General features: G+C 32.2%; 2 protein-coding genes across 9 annotated transcripts in view; one reads left to right on the top strand and one right to left on the bottom strand.

Annotated features, from left to right (window-relative positions):
* LOC100744744 (chromodomain-helicase-DNA-binding protein 7) overlaps nt 1-20,130 on the top strand; it is a 24,506-nt gene extending 4,376 nt beyond the window's left edge. For 2 of the 8 annotated variants that reach the window (XM_012391970.3, XM_012391973.3), the window contains exons 2-24: nt 1,829-5,059; nt 5,159-5,577; nt 5,661-6,011; nt 6,120-6,408; nt 6,494-6,991; nt 7,094-7,318; nt 7,406-7,722; nt 7,795-8,269; nt 8,358-8,722; nt 8,800-8,995; nt 9,119-9,424; nt 9,506-9,797; nt 11,173-11,692; nt 11,811-11,900; nt 12,619-12,810; nt 13,416-13,830; nt 13,912-14,197; nt 14,379-15,631; nt 15,690-15,933; nt 16,017-16,296; nt 16,382-16,526; nt 16,625-17,326; nt 17,476-19,416. In XM_012391970.3, coding sequence (XP_012247393.1) covers nt 1,934-5,059; nt 5,159-5,577; nt 5,661-6,011; nt 6,120-6,408; nt 6,494-6,991; nt 7,094-7,318; nt 7,406-7,722; nt 7,795-8,269; nt 8,358-8,722; nt 8,800-8,995; nt 9,119-9,424; nt 9,506-9,797; nt 11,173-11,692; nt 11,811-11,900; nt 12,619-12,810; nt 13,416-13,830; nt 13,912-14,197; nt 14,379-15,631; nt 15,690-15,933; nt 16,017-16,296; nt 16,382-16,526; nt 16,625-17,326; nt 17,476-19,416 — 12,927 coding nt within the window. In that variant the 5' untranslated portion in view covers nt 1,829-1,933. Of the gene's footprint in view, nt 1-6; nt 530-1,828; nt 5,060-5,158; nt 5,578-5,660; nt 6,012-6,119; nt 6,409-6,493; nt 6,992-7,093; nt 7,319-7,405; nt 7,723-7,794; nt 8,270-8,357; nt 8,723-8,799; nt 8,996-9,118; nt 9,425-9,505; nt 9,798-11,172; nt 11,693-11,810; nt 11,901-12,618; nt 12,811-13,415; nt 13,831-13,911; nt 14,198-14,378; nt 15,632-15,689; nt 15,934-16,016; nt 16,297-16,381; nt 16,527-16,624; nt 17,327-17,475 lie in introns of those variants that run through there. The other 6 variants (XM_033323834.1, XM_012391974.3, XM_012391976.3 and 3 more) reach the window with 6 other exon arrangements.
* A 345-nt stretch (nt 20,131-20,475) lies between these two features.
* On the bottom strand, nt 20,476-22,033 carry LOC100746673 (peroxiredoxin-6). The gene is made up of 5 exons (XM_003493696.4): nt 21,741-22,033; nt 21,268-21,424; nt 20,947-21,164; nt 20,794-20,866; nt 20,476-20,710 (listed from the first exon to the last, which is right to left on the bottom strand). Exons 1-5 carry the CDS (start codon nt 21,824-21,826, stop codon nt 20,582-20,584), a joined length of 663 nt encoding a protein of 220 aa, XP_003493744.1. The 5' UTR covers nt 21,827-22,033; the 3' UTR covers nt 20,476-20,581.
* Nucleotides 22,034-22,064: the final 31 nt, after the last annotated feature.

Below are 22,064 nucleotides of genomic sequence, written 5' to 3'. Positions count from 1 at the left end.
CGATGAAAATCTTGTATACGCGCGCGCAAACAAGGGTGGTTTTTCGATAAAACATTAACATATAACTACATCCATCAAGTAATATATGTTTCGAAACGCGTTTTCTACGAAATATAGAAAGAAATAGTGAATTGTGCGAAGTGAAGTGACGCTTTGGTGCTTGAATATCGAGCGTCGCGGTGGCCGCTACGAGAGTTCTCTTGGAAGCCCAAACGGAAATCTCTCACGATAATGGCGTACTTTCCGACGATCCGTGCTTTTTTTTCACCGAGTCGCTTCGATTCCCCCTGATATTATTACTATACTCGTATTTAACTCGGCGTGCGTTCAAATTCTACGAATTTGAAAGAGAAATTTTGTCGATAATAAAATTACGCTCGCAATAAAGTGTGAGAACTTTCTATACCTATCTTAACAGTTTCTTCTTGTTCACCCTTGTAATATACTTAATGTGTGCGTTTTTAGTTCGTATCCTAATAAGAGCAAGAATTTCCTTTCGTATATTATAGTGCCGCTGTCAGTGCATCAGGTTTGTAAGGTGTTTTCTCTTCTTTTTTTTTCGAGTTTCTTTTTCGCTTTGTGTTCATGTGCATGTATCAATATTTGAAGATTTTTACATATCGGTTTTGCAATTTTACCAGCGTGTCAGCAATGTGCAATAATACCATATTGTTACTTAAAAAAAAATGTTCCTTTTATTGTCTGTACTGGTTAACAGCATGCTTGAATCTTTTATTATTCGTTTTAAATGAAAAACGTACCAGATCTATAACTTTTTAATAAACAATAATATACATTATTTTTTTGCAATTTATATCCATTTTTTATATTTTTTAAATGGTTTTAAGTAGCCCTATTATATATTTTCGATATGCTGACAGATTTCATCATTTTAACATAAAATAATTATTTTCTATTGGTTTTAGCAAATCTGTAAAATTATCTTGAAATTACTTTTAATTTTTGTATGTATAATTTATATACATTTTGTTATGCTCATATTGTAATTATCATATCTCTTTTTAGTGTTAGGTTATGTTAATTTGATCATATTAATGAATATATACAAGCATATATAAGTAGGTATGTCCAATGTGTAATATAACAATTTAAATCTAGGTTGATAAAAAATGTACAAATGAAACTGTATATAATGTAATGCTTGTATTTTTAGAAAAAATAAATACAGTAATTATTAAATTATAGCAATTATGACTTTTATATTAATTATTATAAATAAAAATATTATTTTTGTGGTAAATTTAAATCAACAAGAGATTACAAGTTCTATAAAAATATATATTGCAAATACTAATCAATATATTGATTATTAAAATGTAATAATTATAAATGTAAAACTAGTTAAAATTATTAAATCATACTTTTATTGTGATTGACATAAAATGATATTCTATATAGTTTTGTGTTATTTTTTTGTAAGTGACTAAAATTTGTAATTAAGTATATAATATATAATATATAATATTTTAATATTACATAAGTATCAACATGAAGATGTTTATAAATAATAATTTTTATATATATCTATATTCTACAAAAATGTGGACTTTATTTGTGTTTCTATTTCCTGTATCTGGAAATCATATTAGGACATATTCCAAGGGGAAAAGGTTATAGCGATTATGAGAAATTAAGCCATAAGCGTATAGCTTTTTCCCTTTGGCATTTGTCAATGTCATCATATAATATCTAATACTGAAAATTATAAAAATAATCTAAATATTGTAGAAATGAATTAGAACATTAAATTTTATATACATAAAAATAAAATAAATATTTAATGCAATTTTAATAAACATTGTTTCAGGCAAAAAAAACGTGGATTAACAATGGGCACGTTAATGTCTGAAAGAGAGACTATAAGATATTCTCTTGAGCCTGAAATAGAGGCGAAGAGTCCTGCAGCATAGACATGGACTCGTACGATTTGTTTGGTGAAGATGTTAGTGGCTCGATGCTTGATGCTCTTCCTGACCTCGGGGGGAACGATCATTTTGACCCTGCAGGCACAACTAATTCTGTGGTAGTATCTAGAGATGGTCCAAACACTGGTGTTAATGGAGGAGGGAGTTATATTAGTCAATCTTATATATCTCAAGAATCTCCACTTCAAAAATTAACTTCGTTTGGTGGATCTGATTTTGGAAGTGCTAATCAATTGCAAAATCCATCGCAACGCAACATGTTTAATCAAAATCTTGGTACGTTTGACAATGGTGCACCACAGCGTGCTATGGTGCCTGGAGCATTTCAAAATCAAGCTCGAAATATGGCACCACAACATAGAGGGCCTCATCCTGGTAGTGGAGGACAATATCCTAATTATAATGATAACATGTATTCAATGGAGCAACAGCATTCAATGACTAGAGCGAATATGTCTATAGATCCAAGTATGCAAGGTTGGCCAGGTAGTGGAGGCGCTTATCCACAAATGCAGAGACATTATAATCAGATGGCACCACAACCTGGTACTTTCCGACAACATATACCTCCACAGTATTCTCATCAACAAGATCAAAGTGGAGTGATGAATCAAAAATTACAGCAACAACAACATTTTAGTAATCAGCAAAGTATGATAGGAAATATGGGTGTGCCACATCAAGCAATGCAAGCTGGTGGAACAGGTAGTGTTTATCAACATATGGTTGGACAACAGCAGCATTACCAGCAAGGAAGTTCTGTTACAATGTATCAAACATCTCCTGGGTATCCAGGCTTTGCCTCAGCTATTCATCAGCAGCAACAACAGCAGCAGCAGCAGCAACAACAAACTCAACAACCACCACAAAGGATGCCACATCATCATCCGTCTCATCCAACTCATCAAACACATCCTTCACATCCTCAACAGTATCCTCAACATTCACAACATCCTAATACACAACAGCAACAACCAATAGACTCTCAATATTCTCATCATGCAACTTCAATGTTCAATCAGCCTCAACATTCTGGACCTACAACGCAATTTGGCACAGCCAAACATGCCACAAGTCCCCAATATCGTGCAGCTTTTCCACAGTTGTCACCTCAAATGTCACCTAGACCTCAGATGTCGCCGCGACCACCTGCAGTACAACAGCAAATGTCTCCTAGACCTATTATGTCACCAGCTAAACCTAATACATTATCTCCACATCCACATGTTCAACTTCCACATCAACAGTCAAACCAACCTGGTACAATGTCTGTGTCACCTTGTCCTCCAACTTCAATGCAGATGAATCCAACATCGCAACAAACTACTCTTCAAGCACTGGAGCAGATGGTGATTCCAGGTGCTTCTGTAACAAATTCGAACGTTTCAAGTCAAGATTATAATCAGTTTCAGACACGTCCATCAATGTCGCAAACACCAAATGTTTTATCTCAGTCGACCGCACAAAATTCTATGTCACCAATAACAGGTCCTAGAATGCCAATGCCAACTCAGTGGTCACATCCACAACAACAGCAGCAACAAATAAGGCCAAATGTGAATGAAGATAGAAGTATAGTAGAAACTCAACCTCCAGTATCTGAACAAAGCCCATCAATGTTTCCAGTAACTGGAACAGAAACTATTCATAATGTTGCAGAAACTACAGTTAGAGATCCTACGGATTCTGTTCATAACACAATAGAACCTTCAAAGTCAGAGACTGAAACATTACATCAAAATGTTCAAGAACAACAAGATGTGCTTAACCAACAAGCTGATACTTTGATGCAAAATAGTTCACAAAATAATTCGCCTTTAGAGCATACATCTGGGAAAATATCTCAGGAAACTGTACAATCATTACCAGCTTCTAGTACAAATGGAAATGTTGATTGTTCAAGTATTTCAACAATATCTCAACAACAATTGACACAAAATCAAGTTCAGACTCCTGTTTCTACTATTGAGAATCAGAATACATGTGATAAGAAACCAAATGATCAACATTTAGAGCTGACTCCAGTAAATTGTCCAACCAATAGTAATGCAACTGCACACCCTCAACAACCTGCAGTTAGCAATCAAGCAGTGCAGCAGCAGCAGCAGCAGCACAATCAACAGCAACCTATTAATTGTCCACAACAACCAGTACAACTTCATATGAATCAGCCACAAGTAGTATCAGCACAACAATCTCCAGTACAGCCTCAACAGTCACTGCAATCTTCACAACAGCCACAAATAAGCCAAGTACAACAACCTCAAACAGCTCAACAATCATCTCCCCAACAACAATTGCAACAAATAAATACTTCTCAACAGCAACCATCGATTACTCAGTCTCAACAATCTTCAATATCACAGCCACAAATTTCACAACCTCAATTGGTACAGCCACCACCACCACCTCAACCAGCTTCAAGTTGTATAAGTCAGGTTCAATCAACACAGCAACCTCAACCACATATAACTTCGCAAGTCGGTATAATTCCTCAGAATGCACCAGTAGTTTCATCTCAGTTGTCACAGGTACAGGCACCTTTACAAAATTCAGCTCCTCAAATACAAAACCAGCCTAATCAAGTTCAACCTACACACCAACAACAAATTCCTACAGTTAATCAAAGCAATAATATAGTATTACCATCTCATCAAACTGCAGTATCAGTGCCAAATTCACAAACTCCTCACCAAGTGCAACAAAATTTCACAGAATACACAAATATTCAAAAAAATAACATTTATTCAAATGAAATGTTAGTGGGTTCTGGTCAACAGTATCCCTCTGGTGGTGATATTGTTAGTGGTAGCACTATGCCAAATATGTATAACATGCCACAAAATCCAACATCAACAGCAGTTACATCTGCTGGTTTTGGTAATTCATGTGCTCCAGTTACACATCACCAAGAAAAAGCTGCACTGCAACAGCAACTGCAAGAATTATATTGTATGCCCCCAGCAAGTGAGAATCAAGAAAAAATTGTTTCTATACAAGAAAAATTGCAAGCTCTGCAACAACATGAGACTAATGATCAGTGTAATGGTGGACCACAATGCATATTGCAAACCCCAATGTTTACAGCAACAGCTGTTGTTGATAGTCCACAGGTAAATTATTATATTTTATTTTTGTTATATATAAACAATATATTATTATAAATAAGGGGAATCTTTTTAATGAATTTGCTTTAATCCTTTTATAAATAGGTTTCAAGTACTACTGGTCGTGGTCGTAGTAAAGGCACACCTAGGGCTAAAAAGAGTAGGAAAAAGGCTGATAAAGAAGCAATTACTCCAGCAGCAGTTACTCAGCAACAGCCAGAACAACCATTATCGGATAACCAAGTAACTCCTGGAGACAGTAGCAATATTGTTGATAGCGCAGCAGATTCTGAGGATATTAAACCATCTTCTGGCGATATAGAAGAAGAATGGAGTAAAGGCAGGAAGTCGCGGCCGCCTACCAGAAAACCGCGTAAGCCAAAGGAGCCAAAGGAGCCAAAAGAACCAAAAGAGCCAAAAGAGCCGAAAGTTAAGAAAGAACCAAAACCACCAAAGGAAGCAAAATCTCCAAAAGTACCAAGAAAGAGAAATAAAGACAAAGATTCAACAAAACGTAATAGAAAGTAAGTTATTTTGTAAATATTACCTCTTAATTTTCATGTGTTAGAACAGTAATTATTTCTTTGAATACTTTCTATCTTTACAGAAAAACTAATCATTCTGAATCAGCTGATGATGAAGTTATTCAAGAAAATGAAGAAACTGCAGTCTCTGATTCAAGTGCAATTAAAGAATCAGATACAAAACCACCTGAACCATCCATCCAAAGTGATCAGGAACAAGTACACTCTTCAACTACTGAGCCATTAGTAACTGAAACAAAAGATCAAAATAAACAAAAAGGAGACTCAGAGGATAGTCCAGCAGATGAAAAGAAAGAAGAAAATTCAGATGTCGGCACAGTTACAGAAACTGCTACACCTAATAAGAAAAAGGCTGCTGCTCGTAAAAGATCGGTTGGGAAGGTTTCATTAGGGAAATCACCTAGAAGTTCGAAGTATGTTATTTTAAAATATTGAATATTGATAAGTAATTGTATTTCTTATTTGTAATTTCTTTTTTAATACATTCTTCTTTATCTCATTAATTTGCCAAATTTTATTAGAAAACGAAAAAGTCGAATTGCGCCCGATTCTGACGGTGAAGAATTAGCTGCAACGCCTCCGCCATCACCAGAAGCTGGAGATGATAATAAAAGGCGTTCAGCAAGAAATACGCATCGTAAGAAATATGTGGACGATGTAATGCTTAGATTTTCAGATGATGATGTACCTCTTCAGGATGCTCAGCTTTCTAAAAAAGTAGAGGGTACAAATACCGCAAAACCTGTTTCTGTCAAAAAAGATAATGAAGGTGGTGAAGTTGGGCCCAATAAACCTAACTTTGTGTATATTGTATGTATTATGTTAATATCATATTCTTTATATATTAAAATTGTATTCGCAAAAATTTTAAAGTAGTAATTTTTATGCATTATAGAATACAACAGATGAAGATTCCATGGTTGTGCAACATATATTGTGTTCTCGCATAGGTAAAAGAGAAGTCAAACCTACTGTTCCAGAAGTGAAAACTGAGACATCTGCTGAAAAAAATGATAATAGTGCTCCTGATACAAAAAATAAAGAAGGGGAAAATGAGTCAAAAGAAGAAACATCTGAAAAAGAATCAGTCTCAGAAACGAGTAATAAGGATGAAGATGATACTGAGACTTCCGAAGACAAAAGTATCAATGATGTAAAAGATAAAAGTAAAAGTGAAGGAACAATTACAGAATCTAAACAAGAAAATGCAGTAGCAGATGTGAAGCCTCAAATAGTAGAAGTTGAGGAGTATTTTGTTAAATATAGAAATTTTTCTTATTTGCATTGTGAATGGAGGACTGAAGAAGAATTATACAAGGGCGATAAAAGAATTCAAGCCAAGCTGAAAAGATTCAAGCAAAAACAACAACAAAACACTAATATCTTCGAAAATGTAATTATTTTGTACCTGTATATTTTACAACAGTTTTGATATTTTATTTCTTAATATTAGATAGGTAGATATGAATAATCAAAGTTATGGTTCTTTTTTTAGACCGAGGATGATCCATTTAATCCAGATTTTGTAGAAGTAGATAGAGTGCTTGATGAAGCAACACATACTGATCCAACAACTGGAGAAACTTTAAAACACTATTTAGTCAAATGGCGATCTCTTCAATATGAAGATTCCACATGGGAATTAGAAGAAGATGTTGATCCAGAAAAAATAGCTCAATTTATAAAGTTTAATAAAGTACCTCCTAAGGATCAATGGAAGGTAATATGTTATTATATTAGTATATTATAATATTATAATTATATAATATAATGTTTAACATCAAAATAATTATTAATATCTATTTAGCCCAAAAAGAAACCAAATGCGTCAGCGTGGGTAAAGTTAGAGGAATCACCAATTTATAAAAATAATAACAGTTTGCGACCGTATCAATTAGAAGGCCTTAATTGGTTGCTTTTCTCGTGGTATAATGGACATAATTGCATTCTTGCCGATGAAATGGGTTTAGGAAAAACAATTCAGTCTTTGACATTTGTGGATGCAGTATACAAATATGGCATTCGTGGACCATTTTTAATAATAGCTCCACTCTCAACCATTCCAAATTGGCAACGTGAATTTGAAAGTTGGACGGACATGAATGTTGTAGTATATCACGGATCGTAAGTACAATTTTTTCGCAGTTTCATATTTGAAAATAAAATACATTTTACTATGAAGTCTTTTACTTACAGTGCAGCAAGTCGAACTATGCTTCAAGAATATGAAGTTTATTATAAAAATGAAAAAGGACAGCAAATTAAAGATTTAATCAAATTTAATGTACTGATAACTACGTTTGAAATAATTATAACAGATTTTAACGAATTACGGGGCTATAATTGGAGACTCTGTGTTATAGACGAAGCTCATAGGCTAAAAAATAGAAATTGCAAATTACTTGAAGGTCTTAGACAATTAAATTTAGAACATAGAGTCCTTTTATCTGGCACACCTTTACAAAATAATGTCAATGAGCTTTTTTCATTATTGAATTTTCTCGAACCAGTGCAGTTTTCTAGTAGTGAAGCATTCCTTAAAGAATTTGGTAATTTGAGTAGTGAAAGTGAAGTCCATAAGCTACAACTTCTCTTGAAGCCAATGATGCTACGTCGACTTAAGGAAGATGTAGAGAAATCGTTAGCTCCAAAGGAAGAAACAGTAGTTGAGGTGACTAATATTATTAACACAAGTTTGTTTATGTATATTTGAAAATTAATAAATAATTTATAATAAATTATGCCCTTTCATCGTTCAGGTGGAATTAACAAATATACAAAAAAAATATTATCGTGGCATTCTTGAAAGGAATTTCTCTTTCCTCGCAAAAGGAACCACATCAGCTAACATTCCGAATCTCATGAATACAATGATGGAATTAAGAAAGTGCTGTATCCATCCATTCCTACTTAATGGTGCAGAAGATCAAATACAATTGGATTACAAAACTGGTGAAAAGGAAGATTCAGAAGCTTATTACCATGCACTAGTAAATAGCTCTGGAAAAATGGTATTAATCGATAAGTTACTGCCAAAACTCAAAGCCAGTGGTCATAGAGTGTTAATATTTAGTCAGATGGTGAAATGTTTAGATCTATTGGAAGATTATTTATTATATAAAAAGTAAGAATTATTGATTTTTACTTTATTGTAAATATTCTTTTACGATATTTATACCTTTATCAAAAATATTTGTTTAGGTATCCGTATGAAAGAATTGATGGTCGAATTCGGGGAAATTTAAGACAAGCTGCAATTGATCGTTATAGTAAACCTGACTCCGACAGATTCGTTTTTCTTCTTTGTACTAAAGCAGGAGGTCTTGGAATTAATCTTACAGCAGCAGATACTGTTATTATATATGATAGTGATTGGAATCCACAAAATGATTTACAGGTTTTAATTAAATTTACTCTATTTTAGTAAAACTATTGAATTTTTGTACTTATACGTGAAACAATAACTAGAATATTGTATGCGTTGTTAAATTACAAATACATATATTAAATTTGTATGCAGGCTCAAGCTCGATGTCATAGAATTGGTCAACAAAAAATGGTGAAAGTATATCGATTACTTTGCCGAAATACTTATGAAAGGGAAATGTTTGATAAAGCTTCTTTGAAACTTGGATTAGATAAAGCAATTTTGCAATCTATGAATACAAGTCAAGGAGGTAAAGATCCAAGTAATAAACAGTTGACTAAAAAGGAGATAGAAGATTTATTAAAAAAAGGTGCTTATGGTGCTATTATGGATGACGATAATGCAGGAGATAAATTTTGTGAGGAAGATATAGAACAAATACTTGAACGAAGAACACAAGTAAGTGAACTATTGTTTCGTTAGCTAAAAGTTCTGCATTTTTATGTGTGTTTACTAATTTAGAAAAATTCAATTATATAGATTATTACGATAGAAGCAGAGAAAGGATCGACATTTTCAAAAGCTAGTTTTGCATGCTCATCTAATAGATCGGATATAAATATTGATGACCCAGATTTTTGGAAGAAATGGGCAAAGAAAGCTGAGATTGATACAACAGAGAAAAAAGAAGAAGACGAATTAGTGATATCAGAACCAAGGCGAAGAACACAAATCAAACGATATGGCCATGACGAATCTGTCGTTATGTCAGATCTTGATAGTTCTGATGATAATAGCGACGATGAAACAAGTAGTGGGTTAACAGGTAGAGGTATGTTCATTCTTAGTGCATGTTAAAAGACAATACCGTTCTTAACTTCATCAAATTAACGTGATACCTGGAATGGAATTATCCTACGATAATTACAAAGGTATTGGGTCACATTTAAATATCCTGTTTCAAATATTTCATGCCTTTTATCCTTATAAAACTAGCAAAACAGTTATTCGTTTTAATATCTTTTTATTTGTAAAAGTTCCTTAATTTTTGTATAGTAGAACATATTAAAATATTGGTATAAATATTGAATTATCAAACTTTGTAGATACTAACTTCACTGTGTTGTGTTCAACATATAATTGTAAATATATAATTTATTTTTAGTAGCAGAATATATATATATATTCGTCAAGTGATATTTTGTTGTATTAAGATCCTTTTTCTATTTACGTTCATGTTTATGAGAAACTCGGGATTTATTAAAGGATTTTAGAATAGTTTAAAAAAGTGAAATAATCTTAGTTTTTTTTAGTTTTCCAACAAAACAAATTAACAACATAACACAAAAATTTTATGGTATACATTCTCAATTAATTTCTTTGGTTTTGAAGTTTTTACAAATAAATTTCCATAAAAACGTTAAATACGCTAGATATATGTACATACTTTTCTATTATTTTTATTCAGTGAATGTCACATACACATATAAGCATAATCACGTGCATGTATGCCTACACCATTAATATTATCATAATAATGTTTAAAATATGTTATTCCTGTTCTATAAACTGTTTTTATTGGTGTGTTTGCCAAAAATTAAAATGTTTAAATATATTTCATTCTTACATATTATAAAAAAATCCTTGTTGTAACATAAGTTTAGGACATTGTATTTGTGTAATGCATGGCAAATTGAATAGGTGTTTCTTTACATAATTTATACAACATTCATGAACATAGATTATTCACTAGATACAAATAACATAAACTATCATGATAAGAATCTAATGCAGTTAATTTTATTATTTAATTAATGTAGATATTGTTTTATTATTTAATAATTGTTTATTAATATTTTTAATACATCTTTTAGCATATTAATTGAGTAAAAGTTTCTTAATGTTTATTCAATATTTTATCCTCCATTTCTTAATTTACTAATTCAATTTATTTCTCATTTTTCAAAATAAGTAATTGTTTCTACATATGTATATTTGTAAATTTCGAAAGAATATCAACTTCTGTCTCGTGAACTCACAACATAAATACTATCTTCCTTCGAGCTATATTTGTAATGTTGCTTGCCATTACTACAGAATTATTTATATTTACATTATAAAGAATTGAACTTCCACACATCTATATTTTATCTTAATATTAAGTTTATAATAAGGTATGTAGTAATATGTTTTTTTATCATTATAAGGTAAAAAGCGAAGAGATAAATTTGGTAAGAAGACACGGAAATTCTGCGATGAGTATGTTCCTCGGGAAGGTGAGGTGGTATATGGAAGTTGGGCACGAAGCGAATGTTTTAAAGTCGAACGAGGCTTACTAACGTTTGGATGGGGTCGATGGGAAGAGATTCTTCAACACAGTCAGTTTCGTCGAGGATGGCGTGAAGTTGATGTTGAAGATTGTGCACGAGTCATTTTACTCTATTGTCTCCGTTACTATCGCGGCGATGAAAAAATTCGTAACTTCATCTGTGATCTTATTACGCCTGTAGAAAATGGAGAAAAGATCAAGACTGTATGTGTTAATACTAGTGGACGAAATAATAGACAAAAGAAAAAAGGGCGAGTTAGAGAAGGTAGAGAAACACGGGGATCAATGATCAATGGAGGTCCAAATGATCCTAATCATTGGAGTAACGCTGAAAAGTATGACGGAGACATATTTCTTGAAAGTAATTACAGGAAACACTTGAGTCGTCATGCAAATAAGTACGTACATCAAACACAACAATCTTTTTTATGATAAAATTTGTTAAAAAATATTTTTAGTTGAAAGTACTGCTTAATTTTATTAAAATTTTGTAAATAATTTTTGTATTGTGTACAGAGTACTGTTACGCGTGCGAATGCTTTACTATATCAAACATGAGATTATTGGAGACTTAGTCCAGCATATATCTGATGGCGTCCATGTCAGGTTAGTGATTTTATATGTATATATATTATATATATGTATATATATATAAACACGCGCGCGCGCGCGTATACACATACACTTATAAACTTATATATATTTACTTACTTTTAAATCTCCATTATTCTACGCTCTACTGACTATCATAGAATATCATGCACTTACTTACACGCTTATACGGAGCTTCATAGTTGCATGCGCAATGTATTTGTTTATCCTGGGAGCTGTAATTGTATGAGGAATGCTCATAGAGCTAAACCATGTTTATTTTGTAGCTCTATAAATAGCTATTAATTGCTGATCCTATATTACTAATATAAAAATTTTCCCATCCTATTTTATAAACATGTATATGAATATATACACGATTTTTAAATTACTGTAAACACTTTGTACGGCTTACTATGGTCAAAGATGGTCAACTCAGCAACATCATGGTAAGAGACAGCTATAAAGCAGTGCACTGTATTAAAGGGGCAAACAGAATAGGAAGTTTGAAAAGTTTACTTACGTTTATACTTAATTGAGAGCGAAAGGGACGAGAAAAATAAATAACGATTCCTTAAATATTATCTAATATAATATGCCTCTTTTCTATGTTTATTTAACAACAAACATTGTAATTTACGATTCTATTAAAATTCATGAAAATATAAATCTTTTATAATCTAAACGATTGGCATACATAAATTGGCAAATTGTAAATGAAACCGCCCTACAGTGCGTTGCGGATAAACCCTCCACAGTTGACGGAACGGCCAGCGAAGTGGTGGGACTCCCAAGCAGACAAATCCTTAATAGTTGGCTGCTACAAACACGGCTACGAGAATTACGACCAGATGAGGATTGATCCCGCGCTTTCTTTCATTACAAGCTGCCCTCCCCCTTCCCAGTCTCAGACCACACAAAATAAGTAAGTAACTATTCTTTTTACGTTGTTTTATATATATATATATATCTATGTGCCACTGCTGTTTCATTCTAACATATATGGCTTGCATGCTGTTTAAATTTGCTTAAGATAATGCCTCTGCTAGAATTAGTGTATAAATTTTCCTTTTCATTTTATTCATACTTTTATTCGTACCTTAACAGTGAAGGAATTTCGTATTTTTACCTGTTTTAAGATATTACTTTCTACTAGCTTTTATTTACAGTGGAGACGGATGATGCATATAATATACCAATATACAATGATTATTTAAGTGTTTCTTATAAACAGTCAATACATTATTGTTATATATACTTAATAACTTCTGTTTATAACGTAAATTTTTAGTATCCGCAGCATTTTAAAGTGGTAATCATGAAAATCTTTTTAGTTTTGATATTATACACTTTTAAATTATAGTTTCAAAATAACTGTTACATTTATAATTGGTTAAGTATATGTATGTTTTCACAATTAAATACGTACTAGAAAGATTTGTTTAGTAAAAATTAAAAAGATTAAAGATATACTATGTAAAATATGTGATGTAAAATTAAGTTTTAACTTAAAATATTTAAAAATTTCAGCAGCAGCAGCAGAGACGATACTAGTTTAGAGAATGACATTGAAGATGTTGAATCTCTTGGAATGATAAAAGATTCAAAAGATTCTGATAAATTTAATCGAGAAACACCTACTGATTCACCTGCTTTACCTAATAAGGCAGATACACCTGGACCTGAACCTAGTAGTAGCCATGAAGGAAATGATGGCTTATTAGACGACGAAAAGACTTGGCCGTCTGTGGTCGATCTTAATACTCGTTTACGTCGAGTAATTTCTTCCTATCAGCGAAGTGTGAAAAAGGAAGATGTAAAAGTATTACAAAAATCAAAGACAGGGTTGGAAAATGATACAACTGTAAATCATGCTACTTCAATGAATGAGCCACCTTTAAATATGCAAGGATGGGACTTACAACAACTTGCTATGTATCTTTTGGTAAGTTATTATATTCAAAATATTTAATATAAAAAAACAAAAGTGTTATCTAGAACATATCAACTCTTTTATTTTACATAGAAAATGGAAAGAAGAGAAAAGATGGAGGCTATGATAAAGGAAAGAGAACGAACTCGTATTGAAGAACAAAAGACAAAATGGTCCCGTCGTGAAGAAAGTGAATTTTTAAGAGTTGTATCGACATACGGTGTTAATTATGATAGAAAGAAAGCACAGTATGATTGGACAAAATTTAAAAGTATAGCTAGATTTGATAAGAAAACAGATAATGATCTCACAGATTATTATATGTCTTTTAGAGCAATGTGTAAAAAAGTATGTAACGCTAAATTGAATGACGAAGATGGTATGTTTATAATTATATTTATATACAATTAAAAACTGTAATATTATGACTCAATCATTGATATTATATATACAATATTATTCAGCATATTTTATGCTTTAATCTGAAAATATAAAATTTGTTCACGTATTTGATATTTATTATAAATATCAAAGTACTAAATACGATATATATATCTCAGATTTTTCAGACGTTCCTGTTGATCATCTCAGTCCAGCAAAAGCGAGACAAATATTAGATCGCGTAGATCTTTTGAGCAAAATACGCGAAGAAATTTTATCTCATCCTCATTTGGAGGAACGACTTTCATTATGTCAACCATCAGGTGATACACCTGATTGGTGGCAACCTGGAAAACACGATAAAGAATTATTACTTGGCGCGGCAAAACATGGTTTGGGAAGAACTGATATAACTATTTTAAATGACCCTGATTTTTCATTTCATAAACTTCTAAATAAAAATATGTATGGTAATATCCAAACGTCTAAAGTCTCAGATAAATCTGAGAAAGCAATCAAAATTGAAAACAGAGAAGACATATTAAAATTCGATAAAGATGAAATACTTGTAAAATTGGAAAAAGGTGAAGGTACTTTGAAAATTGAAAAAGTGGGTGCAAAAAAAGATAAGGATATAAATATCGCGGAAAAGCGAACAGAACATACGGATCTGGAAAAAAGCCAAGTAGAATTAACTATTATAAAGGCTGAAAATAAAACTGAAGAAAAACCTATCAGTAATGCATTAACTATTACAACTGTTGCAAGAAATATGTCATCAGACAAGGAGTACGCTACGAAAATAAAAACTGAAGAAAAGAATGAAGTAGTGATAGAATCAGTAAAAAATGAAATTTTTAAAACTGATCAAATATCAGGAATTAACAAAACAGATGAAACAAAAACGAGTAATGTCACAACGAATATCGAAGAAGCGACACCTATAAAAATAGAGAAAGAAAATCAAAGCAAGGAAAAAGAAATACCAGCAGAGACTGACAAAGAAGTTCAAGAAGAAAAACCAAAAGAGTCTCAAACTCAAGAAATAAATGAAAAAAATTCATTGGAACAAAAAGAGTCTGTAGAAATAGTAGAAAAATCAACGGAAAATAATGAAAATATAACGGCGGAAAGTGATAAAGTAAGTGTGAAAATAGATGCCCCAGTTGTTAAAGAGGAGTTAGAAGTACCAGAAAGTAAACCAGGGGATACAAGCAAAGATAAAGCAAAGGTGTGCAAAATCGAGGATAAGTGTAATGTTCAAGCAGCAGAACTTAAAGCAATGTTTCCCGATTTGGAAGTTATTCAACCGTTGTCACGATTAACGCAAATTGATACATTTGTTCTCCGTGACAAAACAGTAGATTATAACGAACCAACAGTTGTGCAACTTCTATCGCACAATAGTAACAGTACTATCAAATGGCCAAAGGTAAATTGAATCCTATATTTTTATGTACATTTAGAATTGACTTGGGGAATTTTTTTAGGAACATGCAATTGAAGCTCGTTTGATGCATATCGTACATGCAATTGAACACAAAGAATGGCCTGTATCTATAAATTTTAGTGCTGGTGATGAATCAGATGTACCTTCAAATGAAAAAGAATGTTCAGAGGTGATAACTATAACTACAGATCATGGAATATCACGCAATACAACAACTGGGAATAATATCTCACAATCTAAAAAACGAAAAAGGCATATTGCTATTGATGTAGAAACTGAAAGGGGTAAAATTAGTAAAAATTAAACTAATAATCTCTTTTAATTTTCTTTAAAAGGATTAATAACTATATAGTTTTTGTATTTTTAGCAAAACTTCATGCATTATTAAATAGTAGTAGCCACACGGTTACTCAGTCTCCTGCGACTTTAAGTAAACCTACTGTATTATCTGGATCTAATACATGGGAAATAAATGATGAATCACAATCGGAAGAATCGAGGCGTTCAACACCGGTTCAACCACCTCCAGCGCATCAGCAAACACGAACACAAAATATACCCTTTGATTTAAAATATACAGTTCCTGGAAAACCAACTGTAATTCCTGGGACTTCGAGTACTTTGACTCCTATAGATTTATCTGCTGGGTATAATTTTTCATAAATATAATATTTATAATTTTAATATAAAACATGTTTTTAATTAAATATTTATACAATGTTTACATTTTAGATATCCAAAAACAAGTACAGATAATAATAAAGATATTATGAACGAGGTTCAAGACTTTTCAATGCCAAATAAAAACAAACAAATTAGTAGTAATAAAGGGAAATTAGATAGTATGTTAGACAAATTGATGAAGAGAAAGAACTGTGTATGTATAAATATATGAACTATTTATTCAATTATTTATATAAACATCTAAAACATAAATATGAATAATAACCAAAAATTTATTATATTTTTATGAAGCCAACAGATGAACCTATAATTGGAAAGGAGAAAAAACGGAGAAAACTTGACGAAATAGTACTAGGATTAAGTGCAGCAAAAGAACAACAAAGTAGTCACTATCCTGAACATAGTAAAAAGAGTACAATTACACCAAATGTAACTGTTACTCCAACTTCAGCGCCGATTGGGCTTCCAAATCCTCCAACAAGTACTCAGAAACCGTTTTCCATTACTGTTACCTCGATCCCGTCTTCACGAGCATCAAATTCTACTTCTGGCTTACCGCCTCCATCATTACATTCACATAAAGATAGTTTTTCTGCCTTACTTGTTCAAGCAGAGCAACAAAATCGCGAATTTAAAAAGCAGCAGCAGCATCAACAACAAACTCAACAGCAACAACAACAGCAGCAACAGCAACAACCAAATTTCAATTCAACGCATTCGTCATCAGCAAGCGGACACAAAAAGAGTTATGAAGCGATGATTGCAGACATTAATAAAGTCGCTGAATATTCCTCTAAAATCGGATCCTATTCTCATGAGGCTAAAGTGAATAAATGGTTAGCTGAGCAAACTGCTATGTCTGAACAATTAGGTGCAGAATATTTAAACGCACCAAGACGACGGCGGCCGCGTGTTGATCCTTCTTTATTAGATTGGAAAAAATTGACTGGAGAAGAGAATGTCGCTGTAATTAATAGATTAACAGGCAAAAAGGTTTGAATACAAAATTTTATTTTTTCCTATGTTATATATGTATTTATATTAATTATGTAAGTGCAATTAATTATGTACATTTTTATTTACTTATCACTGACTACATACCTTATTTTGTATATATGTTAATTTACATACATCTATTTTAGGTTACAGGCAGTAAAGCACCACAATTAAAGCGCTTAGGTCAATGGTTGATCGAGAACCCAATGTTTGATGTTGACCCAAAATGGGCCGAACTTGTGAAAGAACGAGGAAATCTTCCACACGATTTACAAAAAAGATTGTCAGGAAATGATAGAAGTTATGTTAATAAGGGTAAAAGCCCAGGAAGACCTCCCATGATGCCAAGTCCTACTAGTCAGCAATCCGCAAATCAAGCTAATTTAGCAGCTACATCAATGGCTTCAGGTTTAAACTTTCCTTCGCTGGGTAATTTGAATAACTCTCTTCTATCAGGCCTCTCTCTTGGCAATTTTGATCCAAAGAACAATCCTCTTTTAATGCCATTTGGTGGTTTACCCAATCTGGGTGCATTGAGTGGACTGGGTAATTTGAGTAACCTGAGTAATATGAGTTTAACGAATTCTTTATTTGCGAACCTTGCTGGTCTTGGTTTACCATCTCTAGCAGGTATGGAAGCTGCTTTAGGTGCGACAGCAACTAGTACAGCAGCTGAGACCAATCCTGTTGTCAGTTCTGTCAGCAGCAAAAGTACAGGTTCTGCTAATATTAGCAATGTTAATAAGTCATCTCGTAATAAATTGGAGCCTCCTACAAGTAAATCTTCGGTGCCTTCAACTTCATCAGCATCGTCTACGATATCAACAACGACACCATTCCCCTTCTTTTTCCCAAACCCCAGTCTTTTATACACACCGTTGGGTTTGGGTGGTTTGAATCCATTCTCAATGCAACCTGGTGGAGTATCGTCGGCCTACGAAAGTCTTGCCCAATGTGGGCTTCTAAATCCATCCACTTCGAGTGCCTCAGCAGTGCGTAAACCAGCGTCTTCAGCAAGTAACTCGAGGCAACGTGATACAATTACCGAATCAACGACTAAACGAAAGGATACAGAGAAGAAATCCAGATATTCTATCGATCCTACGATAACATTACAACAGTACACGGATATGACGTTACATAATGAAGAAAGACGTAGAATAGAACCAGAAAAACGAGAAACCTTGGAACAAAATGATGCGGCAGATCTTTCGGAAAGACGAACCGACAGGAAAAACAAAGAACAAGAAATGAAAGAAGCCCTGGAGCATTTAAGTAGAACTAGTGCAGAACTTTTAACAAGAAATCTAGAAGATCAACGACTGAGTGACAAAAGGAATCATAATCAAAGTTCGGAGCAACAAACTCCAAGTATGCTTGAAGTAACTCTTGAACCTGTCAATAAGAAGACAAGAATTGAAATTGAAGTTAGCACACGACCTGTGACAACTGCTGTAACAACTACTGTAACTTCAGCAGATGTAACAACAGTTGATGTAGAACATGGAACACGACCATCAAGTACAACAACTAAACAAAGTTCCGTAGAAGAGAATAATGTATTCAGTGAAACATCTTTAAGTACTAATAATAAAAAGGAAATTGATGAAACAGCTGCTACAGTAACAACAAGTATCTCGACTACAGTTACAGTTACAGTTGCATCTACTGTTACGCCTACATCAACACCCACACGTACACCAACGCCCACACTTACGCCTACATCTACGCCTACATCTACGCCTACATCTACACCCACACCTACACCTACACCTACATCCATAACTGCACCTACATCTACAACATCAATAACAACAGCCCTGGAAGATGCAACTACATCACAACAAAGTACTACAAATACTAAGAGCGATGCGTCGAAACTTCCATCAGAAATAGAAGAAGATAACAAAGGTACTAAAGGCAAGAAAGTACGAAGTGGAAAACGATTAAGTGTAGAACCTCCTCCAGAAAGAAAAAATCTTCGTTCTAGTGCAGGAAGACAAGCGAGAGCAGCAGCAGAACGGCAAGCAAGAATGGAAGGTGAATTGCAATCAGATCAACAAGACACTCACACAACGAACGAGTGAAGTGAATTTTTTTAAGTGGGTTTTAAATAATACTAGTGTTGTTAATGATCTTACGTTGTTGCGATTATTTTTGTTGCAAACTTCTGCAGTGTATTCGCACAACGATTCACAAAAAATCATCGATTCATAAACATTTATATACATGAATGAATCAATGAAACGACAATTCTTAATTAAACAGAGCACAAGTGCATTCAAAGAACTTGAAAGGACGAAAAGAAAATTTGATTTTTCCTTCCAATTTATATGGAAATAATGGGAGAAATACAAGTAAACCACGTACACATTACCATTGCTATCATTGTGAATGTATAACATTGAAGCTGTTAAGTACGAAGGCTGGCAATAGTATTTTATCATTCGATATATTGTGTGGTAATTAACTTTTAATTATATAACATTACAATAACAAATTATAATTTTGTTAAATTTATTATTCTTTACAATCTTTATTGGTTTTGACGAGGGACTGTTATACAATAACTGCTATTTCATTATTGCGTAAACGCGCAACGGATCATTCAAATATAAGATATAATCATACTGTAGTAAAGTAAAGTTAGTAATAACTTAATAAAAAAAAAACAATGTAAATATTATATAATTATGCCTAGAGACTATAAGTGATTGTGTACTTGGAAAAATGTATATAACACAGTGTACTTTTAATTACATTAGGTGATACAATAAACAGCTTTTTTTGTTGTTTGCAAATGCCAACATTAGAATCTTTGTTTTGATAATTATGTACACCTTTAATGATGAACATATAAAAAATAAGTTATGTATTGTATTAATAGAATCAGTGAAGAATGTGCATGGATAATAATATGACCAATGAAAGCCTAAAAGTACATAAAACTTTTTTAAGTATATTTTAGCGAATTGTTTCTAATTATTTTTATCGTGAATTATTAATAAGAAATTTTAAATAAAAATTGTTCGTTTCTATTAGATTTTCTTTGGAATCATAAACTGTCATATACCGATATTATGGCACTAAAGGGATACGCTTATTTATAAACTGTATTTCAAGGAATGACATAATATTGAACAGAATTTAATATATATATTATCAAATAAGTGTATTTTAATTTTTACAAACATACATTTTGATAATTTAAAATGTAAAATAATAGTTTCTCATCTTGCAAAGTATTATTTTTTACAGCGGTTGCGACACAACGCGCACGTAAGGTTTGCCCGATGGTAATGGTACGATTTTAATATTGTCGTACAATGTTTTCGCTTCTTCGTCGGAAACAGTAGGCTGAATCATTACTTGATCACCTGCCTAAAGATCATTATACAAAATTAATAATTTTTTTAATAGATGTAGTGATGTTTTAATTATTAAATAAGATCATAGATAAAAACCTTCCAATCAACTGGAGTTGCTACTTTATGCTTCTCAGTTAATTGTAGCGATTCGATAACTCTCAAAATTTCACTGTGTTCAAAAGTTATGTTAATGAATAATATATTAATAAAAATAAATTTTAACCATTAAAGATATAAGAATAATGTTACTCGAAATTTCTTCCAGTTGTTGCAGGGTATAAAATTGATAATCGCATGTTTTTAGCAGGATCAATAATAAATACTGCTCTAGCAGTCATCGGTATGCCACGATCATCAACTTCTGCAGGATCTAACATTCCCAATAACGTTGCGAGTTTTCGTGTTTCATCTTCTATTATTGGGTATGGGAATTCCTTATCAGTCATTTCAGCATAGGCCTTTATATCCTGAAAAATAATTATGCTTTGTAAACTTGTAATAATTTCGTTTCCATTTTTTCTATTAACAATTACTTTTATTTCTAATGAAAAAACTATAATAAAAGCATACTTCTATCCATTTCCGGTGAGAATCTACCGAATTACATGATAATGCAATAACTTTAACTCCTAGCTTTTCAAATTCGGGCATCAATTTTAATACCCGAGCCAACTCTGTTGTACATACTGGTGTAAAATCATTTGGATGAGAAAACAAAATTCCCCACCTGTGTGAAATATAAATTAATTTTTCTAAGTTTAATATAATCTTACATGTCAAGAAAGTCATATTTATGCATGATTTTGTATCACTGAATGATTTGAAATTATATGAATAGTAAATAACACACTCAAATATAAATATAAAGACTAGTTATATAAATTTACAATAAAAAATATACAATAAACATTTACATATATATATACATTAAATATATACATTACAAACATATATATATACACATTACAAACATATATATATACATTAAAAAATGTAACAGAAAATATTAAAGGTTATGTTTCTTAAAGAAAATATTGTCTCACGAATCATCAAGCCATTCATGCAAGTTAATTGAGCCCATTTGAGTGTCCGCTACAAAATTTGGAAACGTTTCACCTAACAAGACCATTTTTACATGTAAAAAGTACTTTCAAAATTAACTACTATTACGATTTTGATATAGAACACAGTAAGTTGGTATCCAGGTACACAGATTTAGAAATATGACTATCTCCGATGATAAAAGCGTTGTTAAGGTGACCATACAACTATATAAATTTAAACACAATTAGAATATACACGATATTTCAACATAATATTTTTTTAATTAATTCATGTAATATAAAAATAAATATTAATATTTAATT

The sequence above is a fragment of the Bombus impatiens genome, unplaced genomic scaffold, assembly GCF_000188095.3.
Source record: "Bombus impatiens unplaced genomic scaffold, BIMP_2.2 scf_1275, whole genome shotgun sequence".
NCBI lineage: Eukaryota > Metazoa > Arthropoda > Insecta > Hymenoptera > Apidae > Bombus > Bombus impatiens.
The sequence above is the reverse complement of the archived record's forward strand: the minus strand, read 5'-3'. Positions and strand labels throughout refer to the sequence as shown.